At 39.7% G+C, this 21,434-nt stretch overlaps 1 protein-coding gene across 13 annotated transcripts in view; it reads right to left on the minus strand.

Annotated features, from left to right (window-relative positions):
- Positions 1–21,434, minus strand: part of camta1a (calmodulin binding transcription activator 1a) — a 496,299-nt gene that overhangs the window by 13,081 nt on the left and 461,784 nt on the right. For 11 of the 13 annotated variants that reach the window (XM_056239718.1, XM_056239714.1, XM_056239713.1 and 8 more), the window contains 4 exons: positions 20,783–20,923; positions 17,300–19,530; positions 16,696–16,822; positions 16,300–16,434 (listed from right to left, as the gene is read on the minus strand). In XM_056239718.1, the coding sequence (XP_056095693.1) occupies positions 16,300–16,434; positions 16,696–16,822; positions 17,300–19,530; positions 20,783–20,923 (2,634 nt within the window). The remainder of the gene's footprint in view (positions 1–16,299; positions 16,435–16,695; positions 16,823–17,299; positions 19,531–20,782; positions 20,924–21,434) is intronic. The other 2 variants (XM_056239719.1, XM_056239716.1) reach the window with 1 other exon arrangement.

The raw sequence follows: 21,434 nt of genomic DNA on the forward strand, positions 1-21,434 counted from the left end.
AAGAGCCTGGCTGCCGAAAAGACAGCCGTCATTTACAGTAGCTGCGTTTACATGGACACTTTTTGTTTAAATCGGAATGAAATCATCATTTATTAAGCAGATGAATCCGAGAGTTTACATGAACGCTAAATAAAGTGGTCGGGTTGATGTGCACGTTTATATGTTATACCACAAGCTTCAAATTGGAATTAATTTTTTGACATGTGCACACTGCACGAATATACAGTTTCCTGCTGTTTGCACATACTATTTGTGGCGAGCAGGATGAGGCCGATGGCTGTGAGAGAACAGCGCGAGGCCGGTGGAGTGATTACTGATGAGCGATACCTGCGCGACACACCGGTCTCGTATCTCTCACGGAGGAGTGGAGGCTTAAAAGGAGGAGCGACGACAGTGAAGATCGAGAGTTTTATTATGTGACAGCAGTCGTCTGTGAGGGGCTGCTGTCTTTACTTTCGTTTTGTTGTTTGGTTATTTTACATTATTAAAGTTGTTGAACGTTTGCTGGTTCCCGCCTCCTCCTTCCCACGTCTAACCTTGCTAGACTATTCTCCTAAATTGCTTCTTTTCTTTGTTTTAAACTGCAATATTTATCTATTTCGGGTCCTAATAGAGTGGTGCAGGTATGACATCACTTTGTAGGCCAAAACACGTAAGCGAGTTAGCATTTTAGCCCAAGTCAATGGGTTTTTTGAATGGGGATTTGGTTAAATGGCTGAAATAAGGTGTATGGTGAACACAAGCTCAAGGCACTTTCACGTTTTATTCTACGACATAAAATACATCAATATTACCCCAGTTGTGATTTTTTCTGTTACGTGTCTTGAAAAAGGCGGTTGCTAACAAGTGGCTGTAAATGGGACTACAGAGGCAGTCGGGGAGATTAAACGTCATCACACATAACAGGTAAACTCCGTATGCTTTTACAGCCTCATTTTGTTTATAATTGTGCTCATATAAACTATTCTAACTCAAATGTTCTGGGAAATTGTTTTTAGATAAAAACTGAAAGAGTTGTTGGAAGCGTAGTGATGGTGACGTTGAAGTCATGGGACAGTGGTGTAGTTTGTTTATAGCCTACCTTTAGCTTTTTACTTATGGCGACTGCATTTAGGCTTCAAAATTCATAAACGTTGTGTTCATCTGTGAAAATTAACTTAATGGACAAAACGTGTAAGTATCATAAACTTTTGTTGATCACAGAGCTTGTTTTTTGCCTATGGAAAAATCCTATTGGGTTTTGTCGAGTGAACCAGTGTGATGCTAACTGGCGGTTGACCTACAAAGAGACGTCATACACCACTCTATTAGAAGACGACGAGCACATGAAGCTTTGTGCCGTGCTGCGTATTTATTAAGCAGTAAAAACGCCCGTTCCCGCACCCAAAACAAGAAGGGGATGAGAGTCCGAAACAAGGACTGGTGGGACGTTCCACCTCACAGACAATAAGTGGAAGGAGAATTTTAGACACGACAGTCATTTATGACACTATATTCGACAACAACAACAGCTAGTTCCACGTGTATTGCGCCATTTCTACGTAATAGATCCCAGTTTCGGTTTTCAATCTGATCAAGTGTTTATATGTCACCTCGATCGGATTACAAAAGGTTTAAACCACCCCTTACAATCTGAATTACATTTTACTCGGATTTGGCCAATTCATTCCGACTGACATGGTTAACATGTGACTTTTTTATTCCGACTGTGCTACTAGTTTAATTACAATCAAATTATTAGTGTCCATGTAAAGGTCATGGAATATTGTAATGAAGCAACACAAGGCCCAGAGTCAGCAACCTTGACTGGCTCTGTTCCTACCAACCAGTGTTGTTATTGTTAACCAAAAATAAAAAATAAAAATAATTTTCAATAATTGGAAAAACCTGAAATCAACTAAACCATAAATATTAGATGAAAAACTTAAACTTAAAGTCCACTATCTATAGTTTGTCAACTATTTTTTACTCGTCTAGATTGCAAATCGGGGCAAAAATCTGAGTATAAGTCATGTAGTGTCCAGCCTTGAGTGATTTTTAGCATGTTGCTTTGTAGTTTCTGTTCTCTGTAGTTGCTAAAGTGCTACAGAAAGAGCCTGTGCAAAACTCACCAAAATAAATGTTATGTGTTCTGGGTGGTTAGCAGTGTGTTGCTATGCCATTGCTAAAGTATTTAGAGTGTAACTTAACATAATGCTATGCAGTTACTAACTTGTTCTGAATAGTTACAAGGGCATTGCTGGATGGCTACCTTGTCAGTCAGGGATAAAGTCTTACAGCTCCTTTGAAAAGGTTTAATTCATGTTCACAACATAAATTCTGCAGTATATTTTCCAAAGTTAAGGGATTTGTTCAAATCTCTTAACCCAACCTCAAAGCCTTAACAACCACCATTACTAAACCCTGCTGGGTGAGGACTAGCATGATTATTTTTCATTTAAACTATGACTTATCGAATCAGTGGGCTTCAGTCTGTGTGCAGTCAGTGTTAAGTCTTCATTCAGATACCATGCCAGGAAAGAGAGAGAGATGGAAGCTACAAAGATGGCCAAGAGAGACAGCCAGAGAGGCCGTGTGAGCACCAGTTAGCAGCAGCATTGACATGTCTTTGTTCAGACACAGTGCTGCAGTCTGCTGCAGTGCAGATGATGTCATCTCCACCTGCTGCCGCGTGTGAGCTCAAAATGCCACACACGTACACTGCAGAGGGAGAGGGGGTTAGGGGGAGGGGCCACATGCAGGGGACCACCAATCAGAGCTGAAGCAACACGGTGACATGTGACCTTCCTATTTCTCCATAAACTACAAATGTGACAGCCTATAGGCACGAGAGCAGATATTTAACGGAGAAAAGTGAACAAACTCACAAAGGCATATTTTTTGCTTTCTTTTTTATGTTGAAGAACACGTAATCATTTCCCTATTCTGTTGCTGAGCTGTCAACACACACTACTTTCTTTAATAATGGCCATAAAGTATAAATTGGTTATCGGAAGTATAAGGGCTGCATGATAATGTAAAACTGATAATTACGAAAATCAAAAATCATAATTGTGAGTATTTATCACGATTGTTTTTACTTTTGACATTTCATCAGAATTATTGCACTTTCATGTGAACAACAATCAAGAGGACAACGTTAACATATTGTAGTAGACATGAAAGAGTTAATGTTTTTGATTGTCACGTGATCATGGTGATGGGGGGGGGGGGGGGGGGGGGGGGGGGGGTCACGGGATTACGTAGAAATGTGAATATTAGTCACCTGTTCACTGATTAAGTCAGGTGAGAGGGGGTGAGCAGGGGCGATGTATTCTTTGTTGACCACTAAACTTTGTACCATCAAGAAACATCAGCCAGCAATAAAGAATTGCTAGTAAAAGATAATTTGCCTCATCGATGTTGTATTTATGCGTCACAAGTGCATAAGTCCCTGTCTTAGTCTCTCAGCGGTCTCATCATTGAATTCAGTAGCCGCTATACGGATGTTTATTATTTTAAACTTATCTAGTTTCATGATTTAATTGATCATGTATTAACTCACTCTACATTATGAAAACTTAGGAATTTCACTGTTTTAGCTTTTGAGAGAAGCTTATTAATATTAATAAGCTAATCTTTAACATGTTTGTCTGTGTTTTCAATACAGTATCACCAATATCTCAGACAATTACACATAATCAAGAGAAGCAGAAAAAGTGCCCACAATTAATCGTGGAGACCTCAGAATCTTTTTTTCAAACATTTATATAGCGCTTTTCTGGGTACTCAAAGCGCTTTACATGGAAGGGGGAATCTCCTCAACCACCACCAATGTGCAGCATCCACTTGGATGATAGGACAGCAGCCATATTGCGCCAGAACGCCCACCACACACCAGCTTATTGGTGGAGAGGAGAGAGTGATGAAGCCAATCAGTTAATTAAACTGAAGAACTGCACTCAAACCCAAAAGAATGGCTATAAATCACGTGTATTCAGCCAGATTGACTGAACAGAAAGACTTTTTCAAATGATATGCAAGTAACTTAAAACAAAGCATATATTTCAAAACTGTTCATACATAGGTTTATTGTACATTTTCAAAAAAAATTCTGCTGGGTTCAGCATGTGCAACATGGCCAAAATAACTCCAAAACATTATTTTTGCATCATGTCTGGGATACTTCTAAGTGTGAATACAAAATGAATATGTGTCCTCACAGTACGTGTAAACAGGACTAAGACAATGTCATCATATCTTTCTCTCTGGAGACTGCCTTCTTGTGTGAGCTGACCTAAACTGCCTCCAACTCTGCCTCCAGCTGTTGTTTAAGCGTTTCAAAATCTGCCTTTCCCTTTAACACAACCTTGAACCACAACTTTCTCTCATCCTCTTTTCATCCCTTCTCTTAGAATAAGGCACTGAGTCACATTCATGGAAGTCAGACATACTTTCTTGTATATATTCTTGTACATATTTCTTGTGTATGCGAGCTGAGAGATCCTGGGGAGTAATGGCTGAGAGAGAAAGAGAGGGAGCTGATAGAAAGCTCAATGAGAGGAGAACTTCATTAAGGGTCTATTCACTATTTATTCCTGTGGGAGACTTGATGAGTCAGGAGCTGAAGACTCTGAGTGTGTGTTTGTTTTCAGCTTAGGAACTGCTTCTGTATCTGTGAGGATTCTGTTTATACAGTCACATATACACAAACAAACACACCTGGATTAAACACAGAGATAATAATGCTCCATCTTTCGCTAAAATAGCCTAGTGGATTCTCACTCGATCTACCACGCTCTTCCTTGTATTATAATGCTGAGAGCAATCACCAGGACTGCACTCATTTGTTGCAATAAACCACAGCAATAATGTACTGCATTAATATATAATTCTATGGAAGGAGATATAAGTGCTACGTGGGCGTACCTGTTACCATCTTTCTGTGTTGTTAAAGTTTACAGTGCCCACTTAAAGATTATACATAATACTTGCATTTGTATATACATATAACAACTTCACAATCTACACGTACACTGAATACTGCCTGTTTTTTTCCATCAAATGCTACACTTTATTAATATAAAAAGTAGTTTGGAACAATTTTGTCAAATTACTAAATTGCATGCATATTCAGTTCATTGAGTGGCATCCAGTTGTTGTTTTAGAAATAAATTAGTTATTAGCGTTGAACATCCAATTTTGTGGTAAAACAAATGATGAAAAATGTGTTAAAAGCACAGCTGATGTTACTTTTGGGTTACATTGGAAATTGAAAGTCAAGTTGAGTGCTTTGCATTGTGGGATATAGTATTCTAGGCACTAGGCAGTGTGTTCTGTTGTGTGCCGCATACAGAAAACTGTATATTGCAGGTTTATAGAACAGTATGGTAGTATGCTGCTATTCTGACCTATTAATCAATCACAAAACCCCATGCTTGGCCATCAGGTGGTTAATAATACCCCAGCTCTCTAGAATAATGGTATTCTGGAGAACCCCCTTCCTGAGTTAAGCTTCGCTGGATGACGTAGGCTGGTATTTAGTGGAGGGAAGGGGGAGTGCTGTTGGCAGAGGCTCTCCCAGCTGAATCCACCATCTGCATTCACCCTATCATCTCGCATACAGCACAATGAGAGCATGAAACAGCAGTAGATCAGAGGACGTGCATATCTATCACTCAAATCATGTGAGAATGAACTATGAACTATAGGGTAATGCATCATTATCTCCAATACTGCTCCATCTCAAACATAACACGTAACCAGCCAGTAATGCAAGTATTCACAATGTTAAATACAGTGCGAATATAATATTTGTAGTCAGAATGAAAGATTGAATTAGTGAAATATTATTAGAAAGACTAAAAAAAAATACAAAATGTGTATTGCAAAATAACAACAGATGAATGCAACAAGTCACTGTAATTTTGTCACCTAAAAAGTTTGCTATTCAATAAAGCCTAAAGGTGGGTCAGTCGTTCCTCTCAGATGTGTATTTTAGTCAAAATTATGTACAATCATACCAAAGTCACACTCACAATATTACAAAAATTACAGACACATGATTTAAAAAAAAAAATCTTGTACCCAGATGTTTATACAATAAAAAATGATGACATAAAAAGTTGAAAAGTTGCCAGTTACAATTATGAAATACAAAGTAATTGACATAAAAAGTCAAATTATATAGAGATAAAAGTGATTTTGAAAAATTCCAACTTTGTCAATGACTTTTTATCTAATAATTTATAAATTTTATGTTATAATTTAAACTTTTTGTCATAATTATGATTACCAAAGCATGTTTTTTTTTCTTATGTGGCAGAAACGGGTTGATAATTTTGCTATGGAGAGATCTCAAAGTGGGATTTCTTTCACATGTGAGCAGGGAAAACCTGAAATGGAGTGGAGTGATTACATTTCTTTACTCGGTCAGTATGAGAAACTGCATTCATCAATTTATTAGAAAGCACAAATATCACAGCTTTCAAATATTGAAATAAACTTCTGTCACGAAACTAAGTGGTGCAAGCTGATAGGTCCTTAACTCAAACTGCTTGCAATCATATCATTCTCTATAGGGCACAGCTGATTGGTTCCTGCTGTATCAGTAGCCCATGAGCTTGCACGGTCAATCTTCAAATACTTCAAATTTAATAAGGTTGGCATTTGCGGTAGCAGTTCAGAAACTCCCCACCTTCCCCAGCTCCACCTGTATAGATCTGCTACAGGTAATGCATGTATATTGTACAGCAGCAGCATGTCTTACTTTCTCACAGCAGCATGTTGTGTATGTAATGGCGGTAGCTAGTCCCGTATTTGCTCAGCAGTAGCATCATCATCATCATCATCATCATCAGCAGCAATAACAGCAGCAGCGTAGCAGATCTATTCCACCAAGACCAAACCTATCAACATTGTCATATCCATTCCTATGCCAAACACTCAGACAGTTGTCATGACAGAACTCCACCTTCAAGACTGAGAAGAGTCTAGTCAAAGAGATGCAGCATATTAGGGGTCCAATTATGGCCTTTTACGAAGTCTTGATTTTGTTTTGGGGGTGTACTAGAATATGTTCCCTGTCTGGCTCGAACACGCCAATTTCGATGAAGCCCCTGCTTCCGAAATACGAAATGTGCTGTGATTGGTTAGCTGGCCCAATGTGTTGTGATTGGTAGCGCTTAGCACGTGTTCGGGAAATTTCCCGCCCCTCCATAGCTGTGAGTTCTTCTCTAGAGTAAATATTGAGGATGACGTCAATTTCAAACCAATTCGAGCCCGATTCTGACCCTGACAATGTTAACGAAAAAGAGGACTGTGTAGAACGGATTACATGCACAGACTTTGCAAGCATGGATTTCACAGGACGTTTCAGAGTGGTATGTTTTTTTTGTAATTTTCTTATACATTATAGATACTATGTTATCCACCATTTAATCATGAGGTTACAAAAGCAACAGAAAACAAGCTGTTCTCCATAAAATGTGTAGCGCACAGATACACGCTGGGGTTATAATGTTCAAGAACAGAGTTTAAAATAAATTTGAACCACTCTAAATTACTCAAATTTGACTAAGATTATTTAAATGAGTACCATTGTGACTTCATAAGATCCGGAAAAATCGCGTTGTAGTCCAAATGAGCTGTTCGTTGTAGTTCTTGAAAAGGGGATTCTGTTAAATAAAATATCTCCCTTTGGAGTGGACTTTGAGCTTTGGAACCTTGGAGCTCTTTTTTATGCTCAAACAGCAACATTACACACTAACTAAAGTTGAAAAAGTGGAAAAGCATAACAGGACCCCTTTAACCATATCAGCCTTGGTGGACATTGTACTGTAGTTCAAGAAGTCAACACTGATTGTGGTAAGTTAAACCAAAAACACAGTAATATGTGACTAGACGTTTCTACCACAAGGACACATTCATACTTTGACATGTTGTAATAAGAAGTACGGAAATATAATATTCTTATCTAAAATAACTATTTACACCTATAAAATTATATTTAAATCGAAAGTACACAGTTTGAAACATGTGCTCATTTCTGTATTTCCATCCATGTCTGTTAGTGGAATATTACTACAGGCAGCAGCAGCAATATTTCCTACCGCAAGTGCCCTGTCCCAACACAGGAATGCTCACACAGAACAAGTCCCTTTCAGTCTAGACTTCAAAAGCATTGGGAGCAAGTACTGACTCCCGGTGCTGCAGAGAGTTCTGCTATCACTGCACAGCACACACACAAATAAAAAAAAACCCTCTTCTTTTCCCAGGTGTTACAACAAGAATTGAGTGTTTAAACACAGGTTGAGCTCTTCTGCCCTGATTTTGAGATCTGAACCTTCAGCTCGAGCTGACCTGCTGTGTAAGAAAGCTCAAGCTCTAGTAGGAAATGCCAGCAATGACTGTTACATACATGTTGCTTTGCTGTCAAGGTTAGTAGTGATTAAATGGGTTAACATGTGCGTGACCCTTCTGGAAACATAATAGTCCTAGGGAACGGATAAAGGGATGAAGACTTTCCATCCCTGACTCATGACATGGCATTATGCTAGTCACACACTTTACACTGTACTGATATAATTTACAGTCTATCACAAGCATAGAGCAGCAAGAACGTGCTTTATTGGTGAGGAAACAAACTTGGGGTGTATAATATTGACTATATACCACAGTTTAATAAGCAATAAGTTGATATTTTTAATATGTTGATTACATTAGGATTAATGCATGAACTAACAATTAACAATAATTTAAGATTTATACATGCTGTATATGTGTTCATTTCTATCATATTAATGCATTAACAAATATTAACATGTAGAACCTTCTTGTAAAGTATTCATATATTTTTTATAGACTAATGCATAACATTCTGTATGCACATGGGACAAAAGTTCTGTTGCATATATTGCCCTTTCACCAGCTTCCCAAATCACAAAATGGATTTTGAAAAAAACTTTACTGCGGTCTCCTTCTGGTCGAATGGAGCCCTCCAATTTATCTCCATACAAACCAGCAGCAAATCAAATTAAATCAGAGGCAGGCATCTCCATGAGCTACAGTAACTGCTTTACCCATCCTCCAAGACATGCCCTGGTTATATCTCCTACTTCATGTGCCATTGTGTGACACGGTTTATCCAGGCACTAACAAAATCCTTTATCGTGCTTGGCAGTACTGCCAGACTAATACATCATTAAACAGACTAGCTGTATTGTAAGTAGTCTTTCCAAACTTTTATATAAACCAGTCCACAAAAACCTCACAAAAGACTTATTCATACTATTATTAATGACTTTACTGTTCATGTGAGTCAGCTATTTTGCTCAGCTCTCCCTGTCATCATTCAGACAAAGCATACAAAACAACCGGGCAGCAATGCTGACTACAGTGTACAATGTCAAATATATTTCAGTGATAAAACTAACAGTGAAAATGCTTTCATCAGCAGCATTATTTGGTATCAGCATATCTTCTGTAATTTCCTTATATCTTTCCCTTTCAGTGACTAAGCTGGCTTATCATTGTTTTAAAAAAAGACAAAGAATCCTTTACTCAAGCTCAAGCCTTAACAAATCTAATTTTCAGTCAATTTCAATGTTCCTCTAACAGGGCCGCTGTGCCATTCTCCCTAACTGCTGTCTGATTTAACACTAATTAACGATTGTGCCCTTGAGGCACATTGTGTTATATGGAAGCAACTAAAGCAGAATGTATTCTGCACTGGTCTGGGGTGCAAAAAATATTATCTGGATTTTGGCCAATTACAGCTAGAAACTGACAGAATCAATTCATGCATCTCCAAGGAATTTTTCACTTAAAAAAAGCTTCAAATCCAGATTAGAAGCAACTAATTTGAACCAATATCCAGACAGTCCACAGAAAATATCCAATTGTACACTAAGTCAAACATCAAGTTTCTTAGGCAATGTCTATCACTAGCTACTGTATATGATTCAACATGTTTCTCAGATCTAATGAAGTAAACTGAGCAGGATCTGGGAGAGTGCAATCAGTCGAGAAAGGCTGGCACTGTACAAGATGCTGGCTAATCTTAATGGGTATTCAGAGCATGATGATAGCTGCAGAAACACTGATAACAGGAGATAACTGACTCCTTTCCTTAACAAGATGACTGTCATGACCTCAAATTTATATGAAATATCCTGACCAGAGGTTCTCTGAAACTCAGGTTTTGTTACCTCTAAATTAATATTCCATACCATGTTCCATCTGCAGGACCTCATAAATTAGGCACTAGGCAGCTGTAATTTTTGTAATATAGGGATTTGTGTCATGTGCTTTGTTGCCGAACATTGCAAATACTAAATTTAAAATACTTGATTGACTGAGGGATTGATATTCATTCCATTTCTACAACACTGTCAGTTCTTTACAAGTGATGCTTTTTTTTTTTAATGTTAATACATTCTATTTCATAGGTACTCAGTTTCCATTTAGGTTGTCTTTTATTAAATTCTACCTCATTTAGAGTAGTGCAGGAAATGTCAGAACAGTTAACCATGGAAGCTCTAGGGTTGTTGAGTTCATTAACCCTCTATTGCATCATGTTGCCTCAGGATAACAAAGCAATTTTCTACACTGTGCAAGCACCCATTAAAATTATTATTCAAATTTTGTTATTCAGTAAACTTCATGTTCAAACATTTATTGCTTAAATGTTTTTAAGCAATAAATGTAGAAGCAACGTTATATGACCTGTGCATTGTCATCACTATAGAAAATACAGCAGTTGTTATACGTTTCTATTTTTATTATTATTAATTATTAAAGTAGATACCATTTATAGGATTTGCTTAAGTTATGATTAGTTAAGAGGCAATTCTATTAAATTCATGTAGCAGTCAATATAAAGTCTATTACACTAATATTTAGTAAATTGTTTTTGATTTTAGTTACGTGTTGTATGTTATGCAAGAAAAATAGGTGACACTTTTTAAACATTCCAATCATCACTATCAACAGGTTGTTGAGCAGAACATTGTTGGAAAACAATACACACGAGTGTAATGATTGTTAATCTCTATTTTCCCGGCACAAACCATAACCATTACCAATATAAAGCTCAGTTGTCAAACTTGTGTCGTGTTTTTGAATGTTTCGCGAGCTCACTTAAGCGCGTGCCTCGTGCGTCGCTGTCCTCGGTGCTGAAATCAAGAGCGCAGATCACAGGACTGCTGTGTGTGTTACACACATACACACACTCCGGTCACGACTACAGCTAACAGAACCACTAAATGACAAGACCGCCTCACAAATGAGCTGTTTTTCCTACTTCTGCCGTGTGATGTTTTGGTGCAATGAAGTGTCAAACAAGCGGATCTTTGTCATGTCCTATTTAAGATGATAGAAATGAGAGTGCATGCAGCTAGAGAACTAGTGTTCAAACTATGAAAAGGACATTACTAGGAATAATATATGAAATAGCAAAACGTTAACTATCTATTTGCCTCAAAACCAGAACAAGGTGGTCTGCTCCACGAGCCTCGTACATGTATGTTCAAGAACAGCGTTCTTGTGTCTATTTTGGAAGTTGACATATTCAGTTCAGGAAACTGCAATGCTTCAGCAGAGACAGAATTCAGTCAAAACAGATCAGCTCGAGCTTATCTTAAAGAACAAATTCTTTCATTTTCTGAAAAAGCAAAGGCAGGATTGTAAATGTAAAACGTCCAGAACGTCACATTACTCTATCTGAAGTAAAGCATAGGTTCACTTCCACAGACGGAAATGACAAGTGTTTAAAGTGGGCTAAGCACATGTAGTAACTTTAGAGACAAGACTGCAAACACACAGACACTAGTTCATTTGAACATGTCCAACCTTCTATTTCACTGTCCATGGAGAGTCGCTCTGCAAAGCAAACGGTCCCCTTGTCTTTAGGAAAAGCAGATGTCATTCAACGGCATCCTGACCACAATGTCCCAAATGGCCGTGTCTCACACACGCAGTTTGTCCCTGTATTTACTAATACTGGGCAAAATAAATATCTCTTTTTATACTAGGGGAATGTCCTAAAAGGTCTAATCAACAATAGAAGAAAGTGTAGAAGCGACGTGCAAGAGCAGAGAGAAATGTAAAGCCCGCTCACTTACTCTCGTACTCTCCCCCCCGCCCCTCTTTACTCCAGCGCTACTGCCAGTGTTGCCAAGTCTATTTATTATAAGCCACTTTGTTTAATAAAGTCCTTGCAAATATCAGCATTTGTGTGTTGCGGGATTTGTTCTAGAAAACACGCTTTTCTTTGATATATAGGCTATATATTAATAAAATGATGTATTAAATGAAAATAGCCTACACTAGGCCTATTTTGAAGCTAATTGCAAACAAGTCTTAAAATAAATGCTTATCTTTTAATTAAGCATTATGCCTCCCTCCATGATGATATATGAACAACCCACAGAAATCGCTTACTGTATTTATTTTCAAAGCAATCTCTAACTTTTCTTGGAAGATTTGGCAACATTGACTACTGCTCCCCCGTGCGCGCGCGTGCATGAATCTCAGCGAGAGGAGACGCTGCGCACGTGCCGCAGGTAAACAGACGCCCTAGTTTTTCCACGAGCCACGAAGACAAAGCAAAAAAAAAAAAAAAACACTGAAGCAAACGAAGAAATTATTAATGGGAAAGACAGCATGTGACACTGTCTTTCACATTTATAATGACTACTGCACTTTTCCTCAGGTTTTCAAACCGGCTTAGAGAATTTTTCCCATAAACATATGTAACGCTTTTTGGAGGTGACGGAAACATTAACCTGGGAATCGGTAAATGTACGAGGCAAGACAAATAATTGTATATCTATTTGAATGACTGTTTATTTTGCCTATATTTGCAAATCACAGGCATTGTGATAAACCGCTGTAAAAATACGCTTAAAATGCTGGTTTATCGCACTAATGTGTGAAGAGCGGCATAGACTGACCACAGAATAACTAGACAGTAATTTGGACGCACAGTTTAATCGGTGGACAATATGAATTGGCATGAAGACAATATACTGGTCACGGTTACAGTGCACGACGACTCCAGCCTGTGGCTTTGTACCTGCAATGCTGCAGAGAGAAGCAAAGCCCCGCCCCCTTTCTGCATTATGACAAATCAAGGCAGGCAGCTGTGTGCCATTAGAGCATCAGAGCACACGATAAATGTAGTGTCAAACAGCAGACGCTGAGGTTTGTCTCGAAATCGTTTTATTTGACACTAGTGCTCGATATAGAAACCAGGCTGTGGTTTAATGATCAGGAGTGAGAGTCAGTGCAGTAGCAAGTGAAGAAACCCCGAAATCCAGTAACTGGTTTGAATATGATTATAGCTATGGCTCTCTGATAAACAACAGTGTCACGTTGGCCACATCCTAAATGTACTGTTTATATAGCCTGTGCACACTATCGTTTCCATATTGCAGGAATACTCATTAAAATGTGTATCAATAACATGAAAACGTCAGACTTGTCCTATCTCAAACTTCTTTATTGTTCCCCCCCCCCCCCCCCCCCAAGTATCAAATTCTTATCAACTAAGTCTATTGATAATCTAACTTCACCTGTTAAGGTGCAAATGCATTATTTCATGAGTCAGAGCAGGAGTCGGGAATAACTAGCTTTGTGATTCCCTTGCATACACCCTCATTTCCAGGCAGCACTGTTTCATGACGTGCTTAAAGTCAAACCAACTGATGACTCACTCTAATTCAGTTAAGCTTATTCTTATCCACTAATCCAATAAACCAACCTTTTGCTACTTAAGTTTACAAAACACTGAGCTAAATGAATAAACAGTAAGAAAAAGTTCTTGAGAACTCTGTGAAGGTTGAGAATATAGTATACTGTAGACAATTTAGTCATTGAAGTAGTTTAAGTGTGCATACAAACAAATGAAAGTCATAAGTGCATGGGTGGCTGTGTGTGCTGTCTGTGAGACGTGAATGGACTGGTGTTGAGCTGTTTCTGAGAGGGGCATCGGTCCTCTGTTGCTCTCTTTCTCTGCCTTAAGGGCTGTCTGCATTGCAGCTGTCCCTTTCCACAGGCTCCTCACCATGCCCTACTTTACCCTGTCAATGCACACTGCAGCAACAACACTCACCCCCCGCCCCCACCTCCACAGACAAACAGCACCACACACAGGCACTGGCACTCTCTTCTTTACTCAGACTCATAGGAGACAAAGCACTTAGCCTGTCCTTGTAACACACAAACATCCCAGATTACATATCCACAGAATTCGTCCGTTTAATAAATATGTGCAGTGATATACAGTAAGTGCATCTGTTGGTGTGACTGTGAGCGCACGTGCCTGGTCCCTCTTACTGTAATGCGTGATCGTCTGTACTGGTTTGGTTTAGTCTTCTGCTCTCCAAACATCATGCTTGTCAAACACATGCTGTATCTGAATGCTGGCTGCCACTCCTCGTTTCCCAAATCATTCTTCGGGATTGTTTGTCTTGGCTAACACCTGATCGGAGCAAGCAGATTAGAGCTTCGGACGTCAAATTGGCAGGCGTGTCACTTTGCCCATATGCTCCAATATTTTCATAAGCTCTTTGACGCCACAGCCCCAGTTTGAGGCAGCCTGGGTAGCGCTGAAGCATTTGTGGGATTGTATTTGGTTTGCCAGACTTTAAAGAGGGCAAATCCCCTACAGCGATGGTATGATTAGACTTAAACCCTTGTGTTTAAGTTATCACTAACAGACTGGGACAGCTAAAGGACGGTGTAAAGTTCACTGATGTGTGCACAAAGCAAGTAGCAGAATCAGTACAGCGTAAGTGTTTAATAGGGGATCTGAGTCACATGTCTTTCTTTTTGTCCCATCTTCTCACAGACAAACTTTACATACTTATTAATGGTTTACATGGTAAAACTTTAGGTTGAATTTATTACTATTTGCTAATGCATCAGGTATCATGAACTAATAATGAACAATATTTTGAATGCATTTATTAATCTAGGTTAAAGCTAATTTCTACATATTAAATTTAAAGACTTCAAGTTTACATTAAAGTATTAGGAATGAACATCAATCAGTGTCATTTTAGTATTATTATATAACATAGTATTTATTTATATTATAGTATTTATATATATATATATATATATAGTACTATTTATTTATATACTATTATAGTATTTAGAATGTTTGTTTGAGTATTATTTTTATATTTAAGTAATTTTTTGTACTTTTGCCTTTTTTTAGTTTTAGTTTTTTAGTATTTCTATTTGGCTATTCAATTAGTTGTCAAGTTTAAAAAAAATTTTTTTCATTTAATATTTATATTTTATGTTATTTTACTTCAGCTATTTGTTCATTTCAATAGGTTTACTTTATTTAAGGTGCGATTTGATTGTCCATCGGGAATTGATTAGAATGTTGTCTATTGCTGTGATGTCATGCCTGTAAACACATGATGTCGTTGCAAGTGGGAGGGGAAGTTATTTTGATTAAAGATTACGATTGATTTAAAAAAATAATGATATGCATAGATAAAATAAATAAATAAATAAATAAACGCTAAACAGTTTTTAGAGATAAAACTCTTTACATTCGATTATCATGAAAACAAATCTCAGAGAACGGTTGACTAGGTACCAATGTTTTATTAGACCAAAGGTTCATTTTGTGCCAGAGTTCTCCTTTAAGTCACGGAAAGCTCATCAAAGTCATCAGTGTACTAGCCTATTTCCAGACTGATTTTCCCCTTGACCTTAAAGTATTAACCACTTATATAAATTACTGCCTCTCTCCTTTGTGCTTTCCATACCTCAGATTAAAGTACAAAGGCAAAACAAGCATCAAAAGCTCTTCCTTCTTATAGCCCTTAAACACAGATTCTACCTAATTACAGGCTGGTCTACCCTCCCTTTAGCTTTGAAGAACACACTTTGCTTGTTGACTTCAAATACATATTCAGCATATGTAGTGATTGCTTAGACTTCAACAGAATTCTGCTTTCTTTGCTAAACTTGCCCTCTATCCCCACCTAGAGGTCAATTGCAAATCAAACCTCACACATGGACATTTTAAACGGCATCTCACCCTTCCTCAATCCAGATTTTTTATTAACACACACTCTTTCTCTGCCTTCATGACATACTCTTTATCTCGATCAGAAGTGCCTTTCATTTGTTAATAAAATGAGGGATAATTAGAAAAGCCTTGGGCCAAGACACCATTATATAATCACCTACTTTAAGTAGCTCAATAATCAGGGGTCACATGATGGGTTTCAAATTTAGTAAAGTGACATTTTTTCTCTCCCACAAATGCAGAAAAAGACAGAGAGGAAGACCTACCGTCAAGTGACAGCCAGTCATGCTGGGATGAAGGTAGGGAGGGCAGTGCACGGGCTTTATACTCAAACACAACCGAGTTAGAGATGATTTGATTACTGACAGCCACCTGCAGAGTCACCAGGCCTGTGTCATGGGCTGCAGACACACACAACAGAGGAAATCATGAGAAGTTCATGCAGTTCTGCTCCTTATCAGGGGTGGCATCTGAGGCCTTACAGAGATTCATTGCAATCCAGGAAAACATTTACTATTTGATGTTATTTGAAGTAATACACATTTTTCTTTTTAGAAACACAATATTTCATATTTACTTCTTAATATATTAATTAATATTTACTTCTTAAATATGGTATATTAATAAGTCAGTAACGTCTGTTTGTATGAAAGTGAACTTACCAGGACAGTAGCAACGTAAAACTCCAGGCTGGATGAGGGAGGCAGGGACAGAGATCTGATCAAACAGGCAGGAGTAGCTGCTGTTGTCTTCCTGCCATGATCCTGTGATTAAGACCTTCACACCACCCTGAAATATGGAGGAAAACAATCCTCACATGACCTACGTTTCTCATATCAGAATTATTCAATTAAATAAAGGTTTAAATAAAGATTTGAAGAAAGGAAGCATTTGAAAGGAGAATAAAATACACATGCTACAATGCCATCTTGTGGAAGAGAATAAGACTACAACATCAATACGTTTTAAATTGTTTCCAAGGGTATTCTGCCATCTCGTGGTGCAATAATTCAACAGCAAGAGATCAAATACCGGGTTCATAAATTAAGCCATTTTAAAATCATTTAAAAAAATAATAATAATAATAATTCAAAGGTAATTTCACAAATGGGTTACTAAAGACACAATTTTAAATAATCTAAAAATGTATAAATAATAATTACAATGATTTTTGTTGTTATTATAAGCATCTAATAATATTAAGAAATAATGTTGAGTATTATGTATAAAAACTGAATTCAAAGCATTTAATTCAAACAGACATACCTCTGGGTACGACCACTCTGGAGAGTAGTCTGTGACCATGAAAAGTCGCCCGGTGGCCTGCAACATTCCCAGAGTGCCCTGGGCCACCGCAGCTGACACTACTTCAGCAACATGCATGTAGGCCAGTGATCCTGTCTCTCCTGAGCCTCCGCCAGCACCAGCACCCCCACCTAAAGACTGGGGGCTGCAGCATGACTGGAGGCAGAGCTCTGAGGGGCTGTATCCTGACACTCTGTTGCTTGTATTCTCTTGACCTTGCTGTTGGTTCCCACCTGAGGTGGCTGTTCCATCTGACCCAGGTGGGGCCACCAACTGGTGGGTGTATAACGTTCCCGCAGCCCCTACAGCCGTGGCTCCGCTGTCTACAGAGATGAAGTCGTTGATGAGGTCAGAAAACTGGTTTCCAAAAGAGATGTCAAAATGATCCAAGCTGATTTCCATGCCTGTGCCTCCTCCACCATTGGCTGCGGGTCCACTAAGCCCGTGGTTAGTGTTGTAGAGCCCCTGAACCAAATTAGCTCCCTGAATCAGTGGCTGGAGTTGCTGTTGCGAGCCGTTGTTGGGCCCGCTAGTGGGGTTCCCATTCCTCAAAGCCACGGCTTCGGCTCCATTCTCAGAGCTCTGCTGCATGAAGTGATCTGCTCCTCCGCTCTCTCCGTTTCCTCCTCTGCAGGATTGTAGATGATCCCCAGACTTTAGTAAACCATCTGTCCCATTCTCAGTGGCCCCAGCCTGACCGGACCCAACACTGCGACTCTGATCCATACCGACCACATCCTCGTGCTCTGGACCAAGGCCTGGAAAACTTCCCTGGTACTGGAGGAGCTGCAGTGAGCCAGCCTGTCCCTGGGCCTCGGTGGGTGAGCCTCCATTGCAGTTGGGTCTGTGCTGGCCCTGGTGGGTGTGATGGTGGTGGAGGTGGCCATTACTGCCGGGCGATTCCGTCTTTACAACCTGCAGACCCATGTAGCCTCCATCAGGGGAGTTATGCTCCAGCAAGTGGCCCTTCTGGCTGGAGCTCTGCCGGCCTTGCTGGTTCTGGGCTGGCTGTGGTGGTTCTTGAAGGAAGAAGCTTGGAGACTGGTTCTGGTGAGCTAAGTTGTTCATTGCCTGGCTATAACCTACGGCAGTGGCACCGGCGGAGTAGTCCTGCTTTGCATCGATGGCGCTGAAATCCATCTGCTCCAGGGTGGTGCTCGGACTCAGGCCCCCTCCAGATGGTAGCAGAGAGGAAGCAGGGGTCAAGGTGAGTGAGTTCTCGGCGCCAGAGCCACTGGAAACGCTACAGCTTACGACTGCCCCCACCTGGTAGCTCCCTTCTTTGGCCAGCTGTTGTTCAAAGGAAGTGTCCTCAGTCTTGATGTTCTTCACCAGGGCAGAACTGAAGACGTAGTTTGAATCAGATATAGTTGGCGAGCGTTGCAAACCGTTGGTGTTAGCTGTCGAGGAGGACGAGGCACTGCATGTGCCATTCTCCTGCTTTAATCCACTTCCTCCATATGTCTGGCCCTGCTTAGGGTTATTCAGGAAGCAGTCAGGGTCGAAGTTCATCGTGGTTTCTGGGATTTTAATGCTGCCAGAGTCTAGGCTGCTGGAGAGGACAAGTTCATCAGAGATGCCAGAGGCAGACAGCATGGATAGCCCGTCTGCTCCAGGACCGCCTGCATCTGCGCTCCCACTTCCTGGAAAGGCAAATTTGTGGCTGTCAGAGGGGACTGCCAAGACCAGACCGTGAGAGGTGGCATCGGGGCCCATAATATGTGTATTGGGGCCTCCAGTGGGGGACATGCTGTAGACAGGATCCCCAGTCACCTCAGACATGAAAACACTCTGGGATAGGCTGCTCATGACAGAGGCAACGTGGCCCATGCCTGTGACCGCTGGGCTGTCAGCCATGTCGGGGTCCGAGTTCAGCCCGCTGCTGATGGACACAGGGGAATTCTGGGTTGTGTCTGGCACTTCCACCTGATTGGTGGAGGACACCTCAGTGCTGTTCTGGTGCAGCAGCACGGGTTTGTGGACCTTGCCGTTGCGTTTCTCACGCACGCTCCCTCCTCCTGTTCCTCCGCTGTTCTTGCTGCTGTGGCTGTGCTCTGTCTTACCCTCTGACACATCATTATTCTGGAGCTCAGAGTGGGTGCTGCTGTAGCCTCCTGAGCGAGGGTCCACTTTGGGAGAGATTATGCGGTGTTTGGCGCTGTTACATTTATGATGCACACTGCTTCCAGCACCTGCAGAGACATAACAAAATAGCTAGTCACTCTCCAAACTCTTTAATAATTTATAATTATAATAATAAAAAACAATGTATTATTAATATTATTTATTAACATTATCCATACTATTTCATTCAAAAGAATTCATATCTCTGACTCCTTAATGACATCATACCTTTTAAAATTACCATTATTCCCATAATCAACAGAATCCCTAGTATTATCAAAATATACATTATTATAATAATAATATACAAAATATATGTATAGATTATAAAATAATAACAACAATAATACAATTATTATTATCCATAGTAATTCATTCAGAATTTTTTTTTTTTTTACAACTTAAGGACATTAGCCCATTTAAAATTAACATCATTAGTAGTATTATTGTCAATATTTACATTATTATTAAAAATAACATTATTTAAATGAACATAATCATAAATCTCCCCCTTTTCCCGTTATTTAGTCCATTGAAACTACATAAGAATAATACAAAAAACGCATCATAATAACTACACTACTATTTTAGATATGACACCACTATAAGAGGCTGTTTGCTTTGTACACTGAAAATAATAAGAATTCAAAGAATGATCCACATAATGTATTTAAAATTGAAAATGCTTTGATGCTGATATTTTGAATAAACACTGAGATTAATTCAAGTCTTTATAGAGACCATCAATCATCAGTATTAATCGTTTCATGAGAAGCCAACACACAGCTTTACCGTTTTGTTAATAAATGGCTGATATGTCTCATTAGTCATTATACTGCATACTTGGCAAATGAATTTTATATGAACATAAAACAAATGGCAATCAATCTACCCCAGAATCATTCGTTTTAAAGACTCAATTCAATTTGCTTCAGAGTAACGGCACCCTACAGGAGCAACACCATGGGATTGTATAGTGCTGTGTTGGATATTTGTGATGGAGTACAAGGTGAAAATTCATTTGTTGTATACTTGAGTAAAAAAGACTGCCCTGACTGCACAGATACAGAGGAACATTACGCCCCCCAGTGGTGTCATTACAACAGACAGCTCAATAAATCAGCACATCTACTGTATGAAATGTTCATCCTGGACCTAGAAGCTGCTGTACTCTAATTAGGCATTCAATCTGCTCTACACTCACCTCATCTTTTATAGTTCTTGAAGACATATTTAAAGCGCTACCTGCTTCCTCAGTCTCTACCAGTCTCTTTCTGACTGCCTCCGTCCCACACCCCAGCCCTCCTGTCTGTCCCTTACCCAGAGTGCCAGTGCAGAGGCAGTTGTGAGTCCGGGGAGGAGGCTTGGTCTGGTGGCTGTCCAGTATCTGCTGCACCAGCTGCTCCACAGAGAAGCCAGAGCTGCTGTTCCCATTGCTGCAAGTCCACTTGATGCCATGAACTGCCGAGGGAGAGAGGAGACACAGTCGTCAGCCCACCAGCCGAGCCTTCCAGCCCTCCCCCAGCCCGCCTGTGCACTACATCCCTGACCTTACCTCAGAGCCAGACTCCATATCAAAAACACTTTGTCCGGTACTACGAGAAAAAGAGTCGTTCACTTTCTAACCTCAGACAGGAACATGGAAAGTTCAAGAACCGATTTGGGCCTGTTAAAGGTGAATTTTCAGCTGAGGAGGGAGGGAAAAAAAGAGCAAAAGTCTTCCTTGTCTCACTTCAGCTGAAGTAAAAGCCCCAGCCCTTTGACAAGGTGCTTTTTGCTGTTTATGCCCTCTGCTGCCATCACCATTTCCAAGCTCAGCCTCTCTCCACTGAGAAAAAGAACAACAACAACAACTGGAACAGAAAAATGGCAAACGGAAAGATAAATGCAACAAAGGAAACGTGGCAATCTCTGGAGAGGAACAGTATTTAGAATATCAAACAGCATTGAGCTATACCTTAATATGGCTTGT

The sequence above is a fragment of the Rhinichthys klamathensis genome, unplaced genomic scaffold (genome assembly GCF_029890125.1).
Source record: "Rhinichthys klamathensis goyatoka isolate OS25496 unplaced genomic scaffold, OSU_Roscu_1.1 h1tg000020l_1, whole genome shotgun sequence".
Lineage (NCBI taxonomy): Eukaryota > Metazoa > Chordata > Actinopteri > Cypriniformes > Leuciscidae > Rhinichthys > Rhinichthys klamathensis.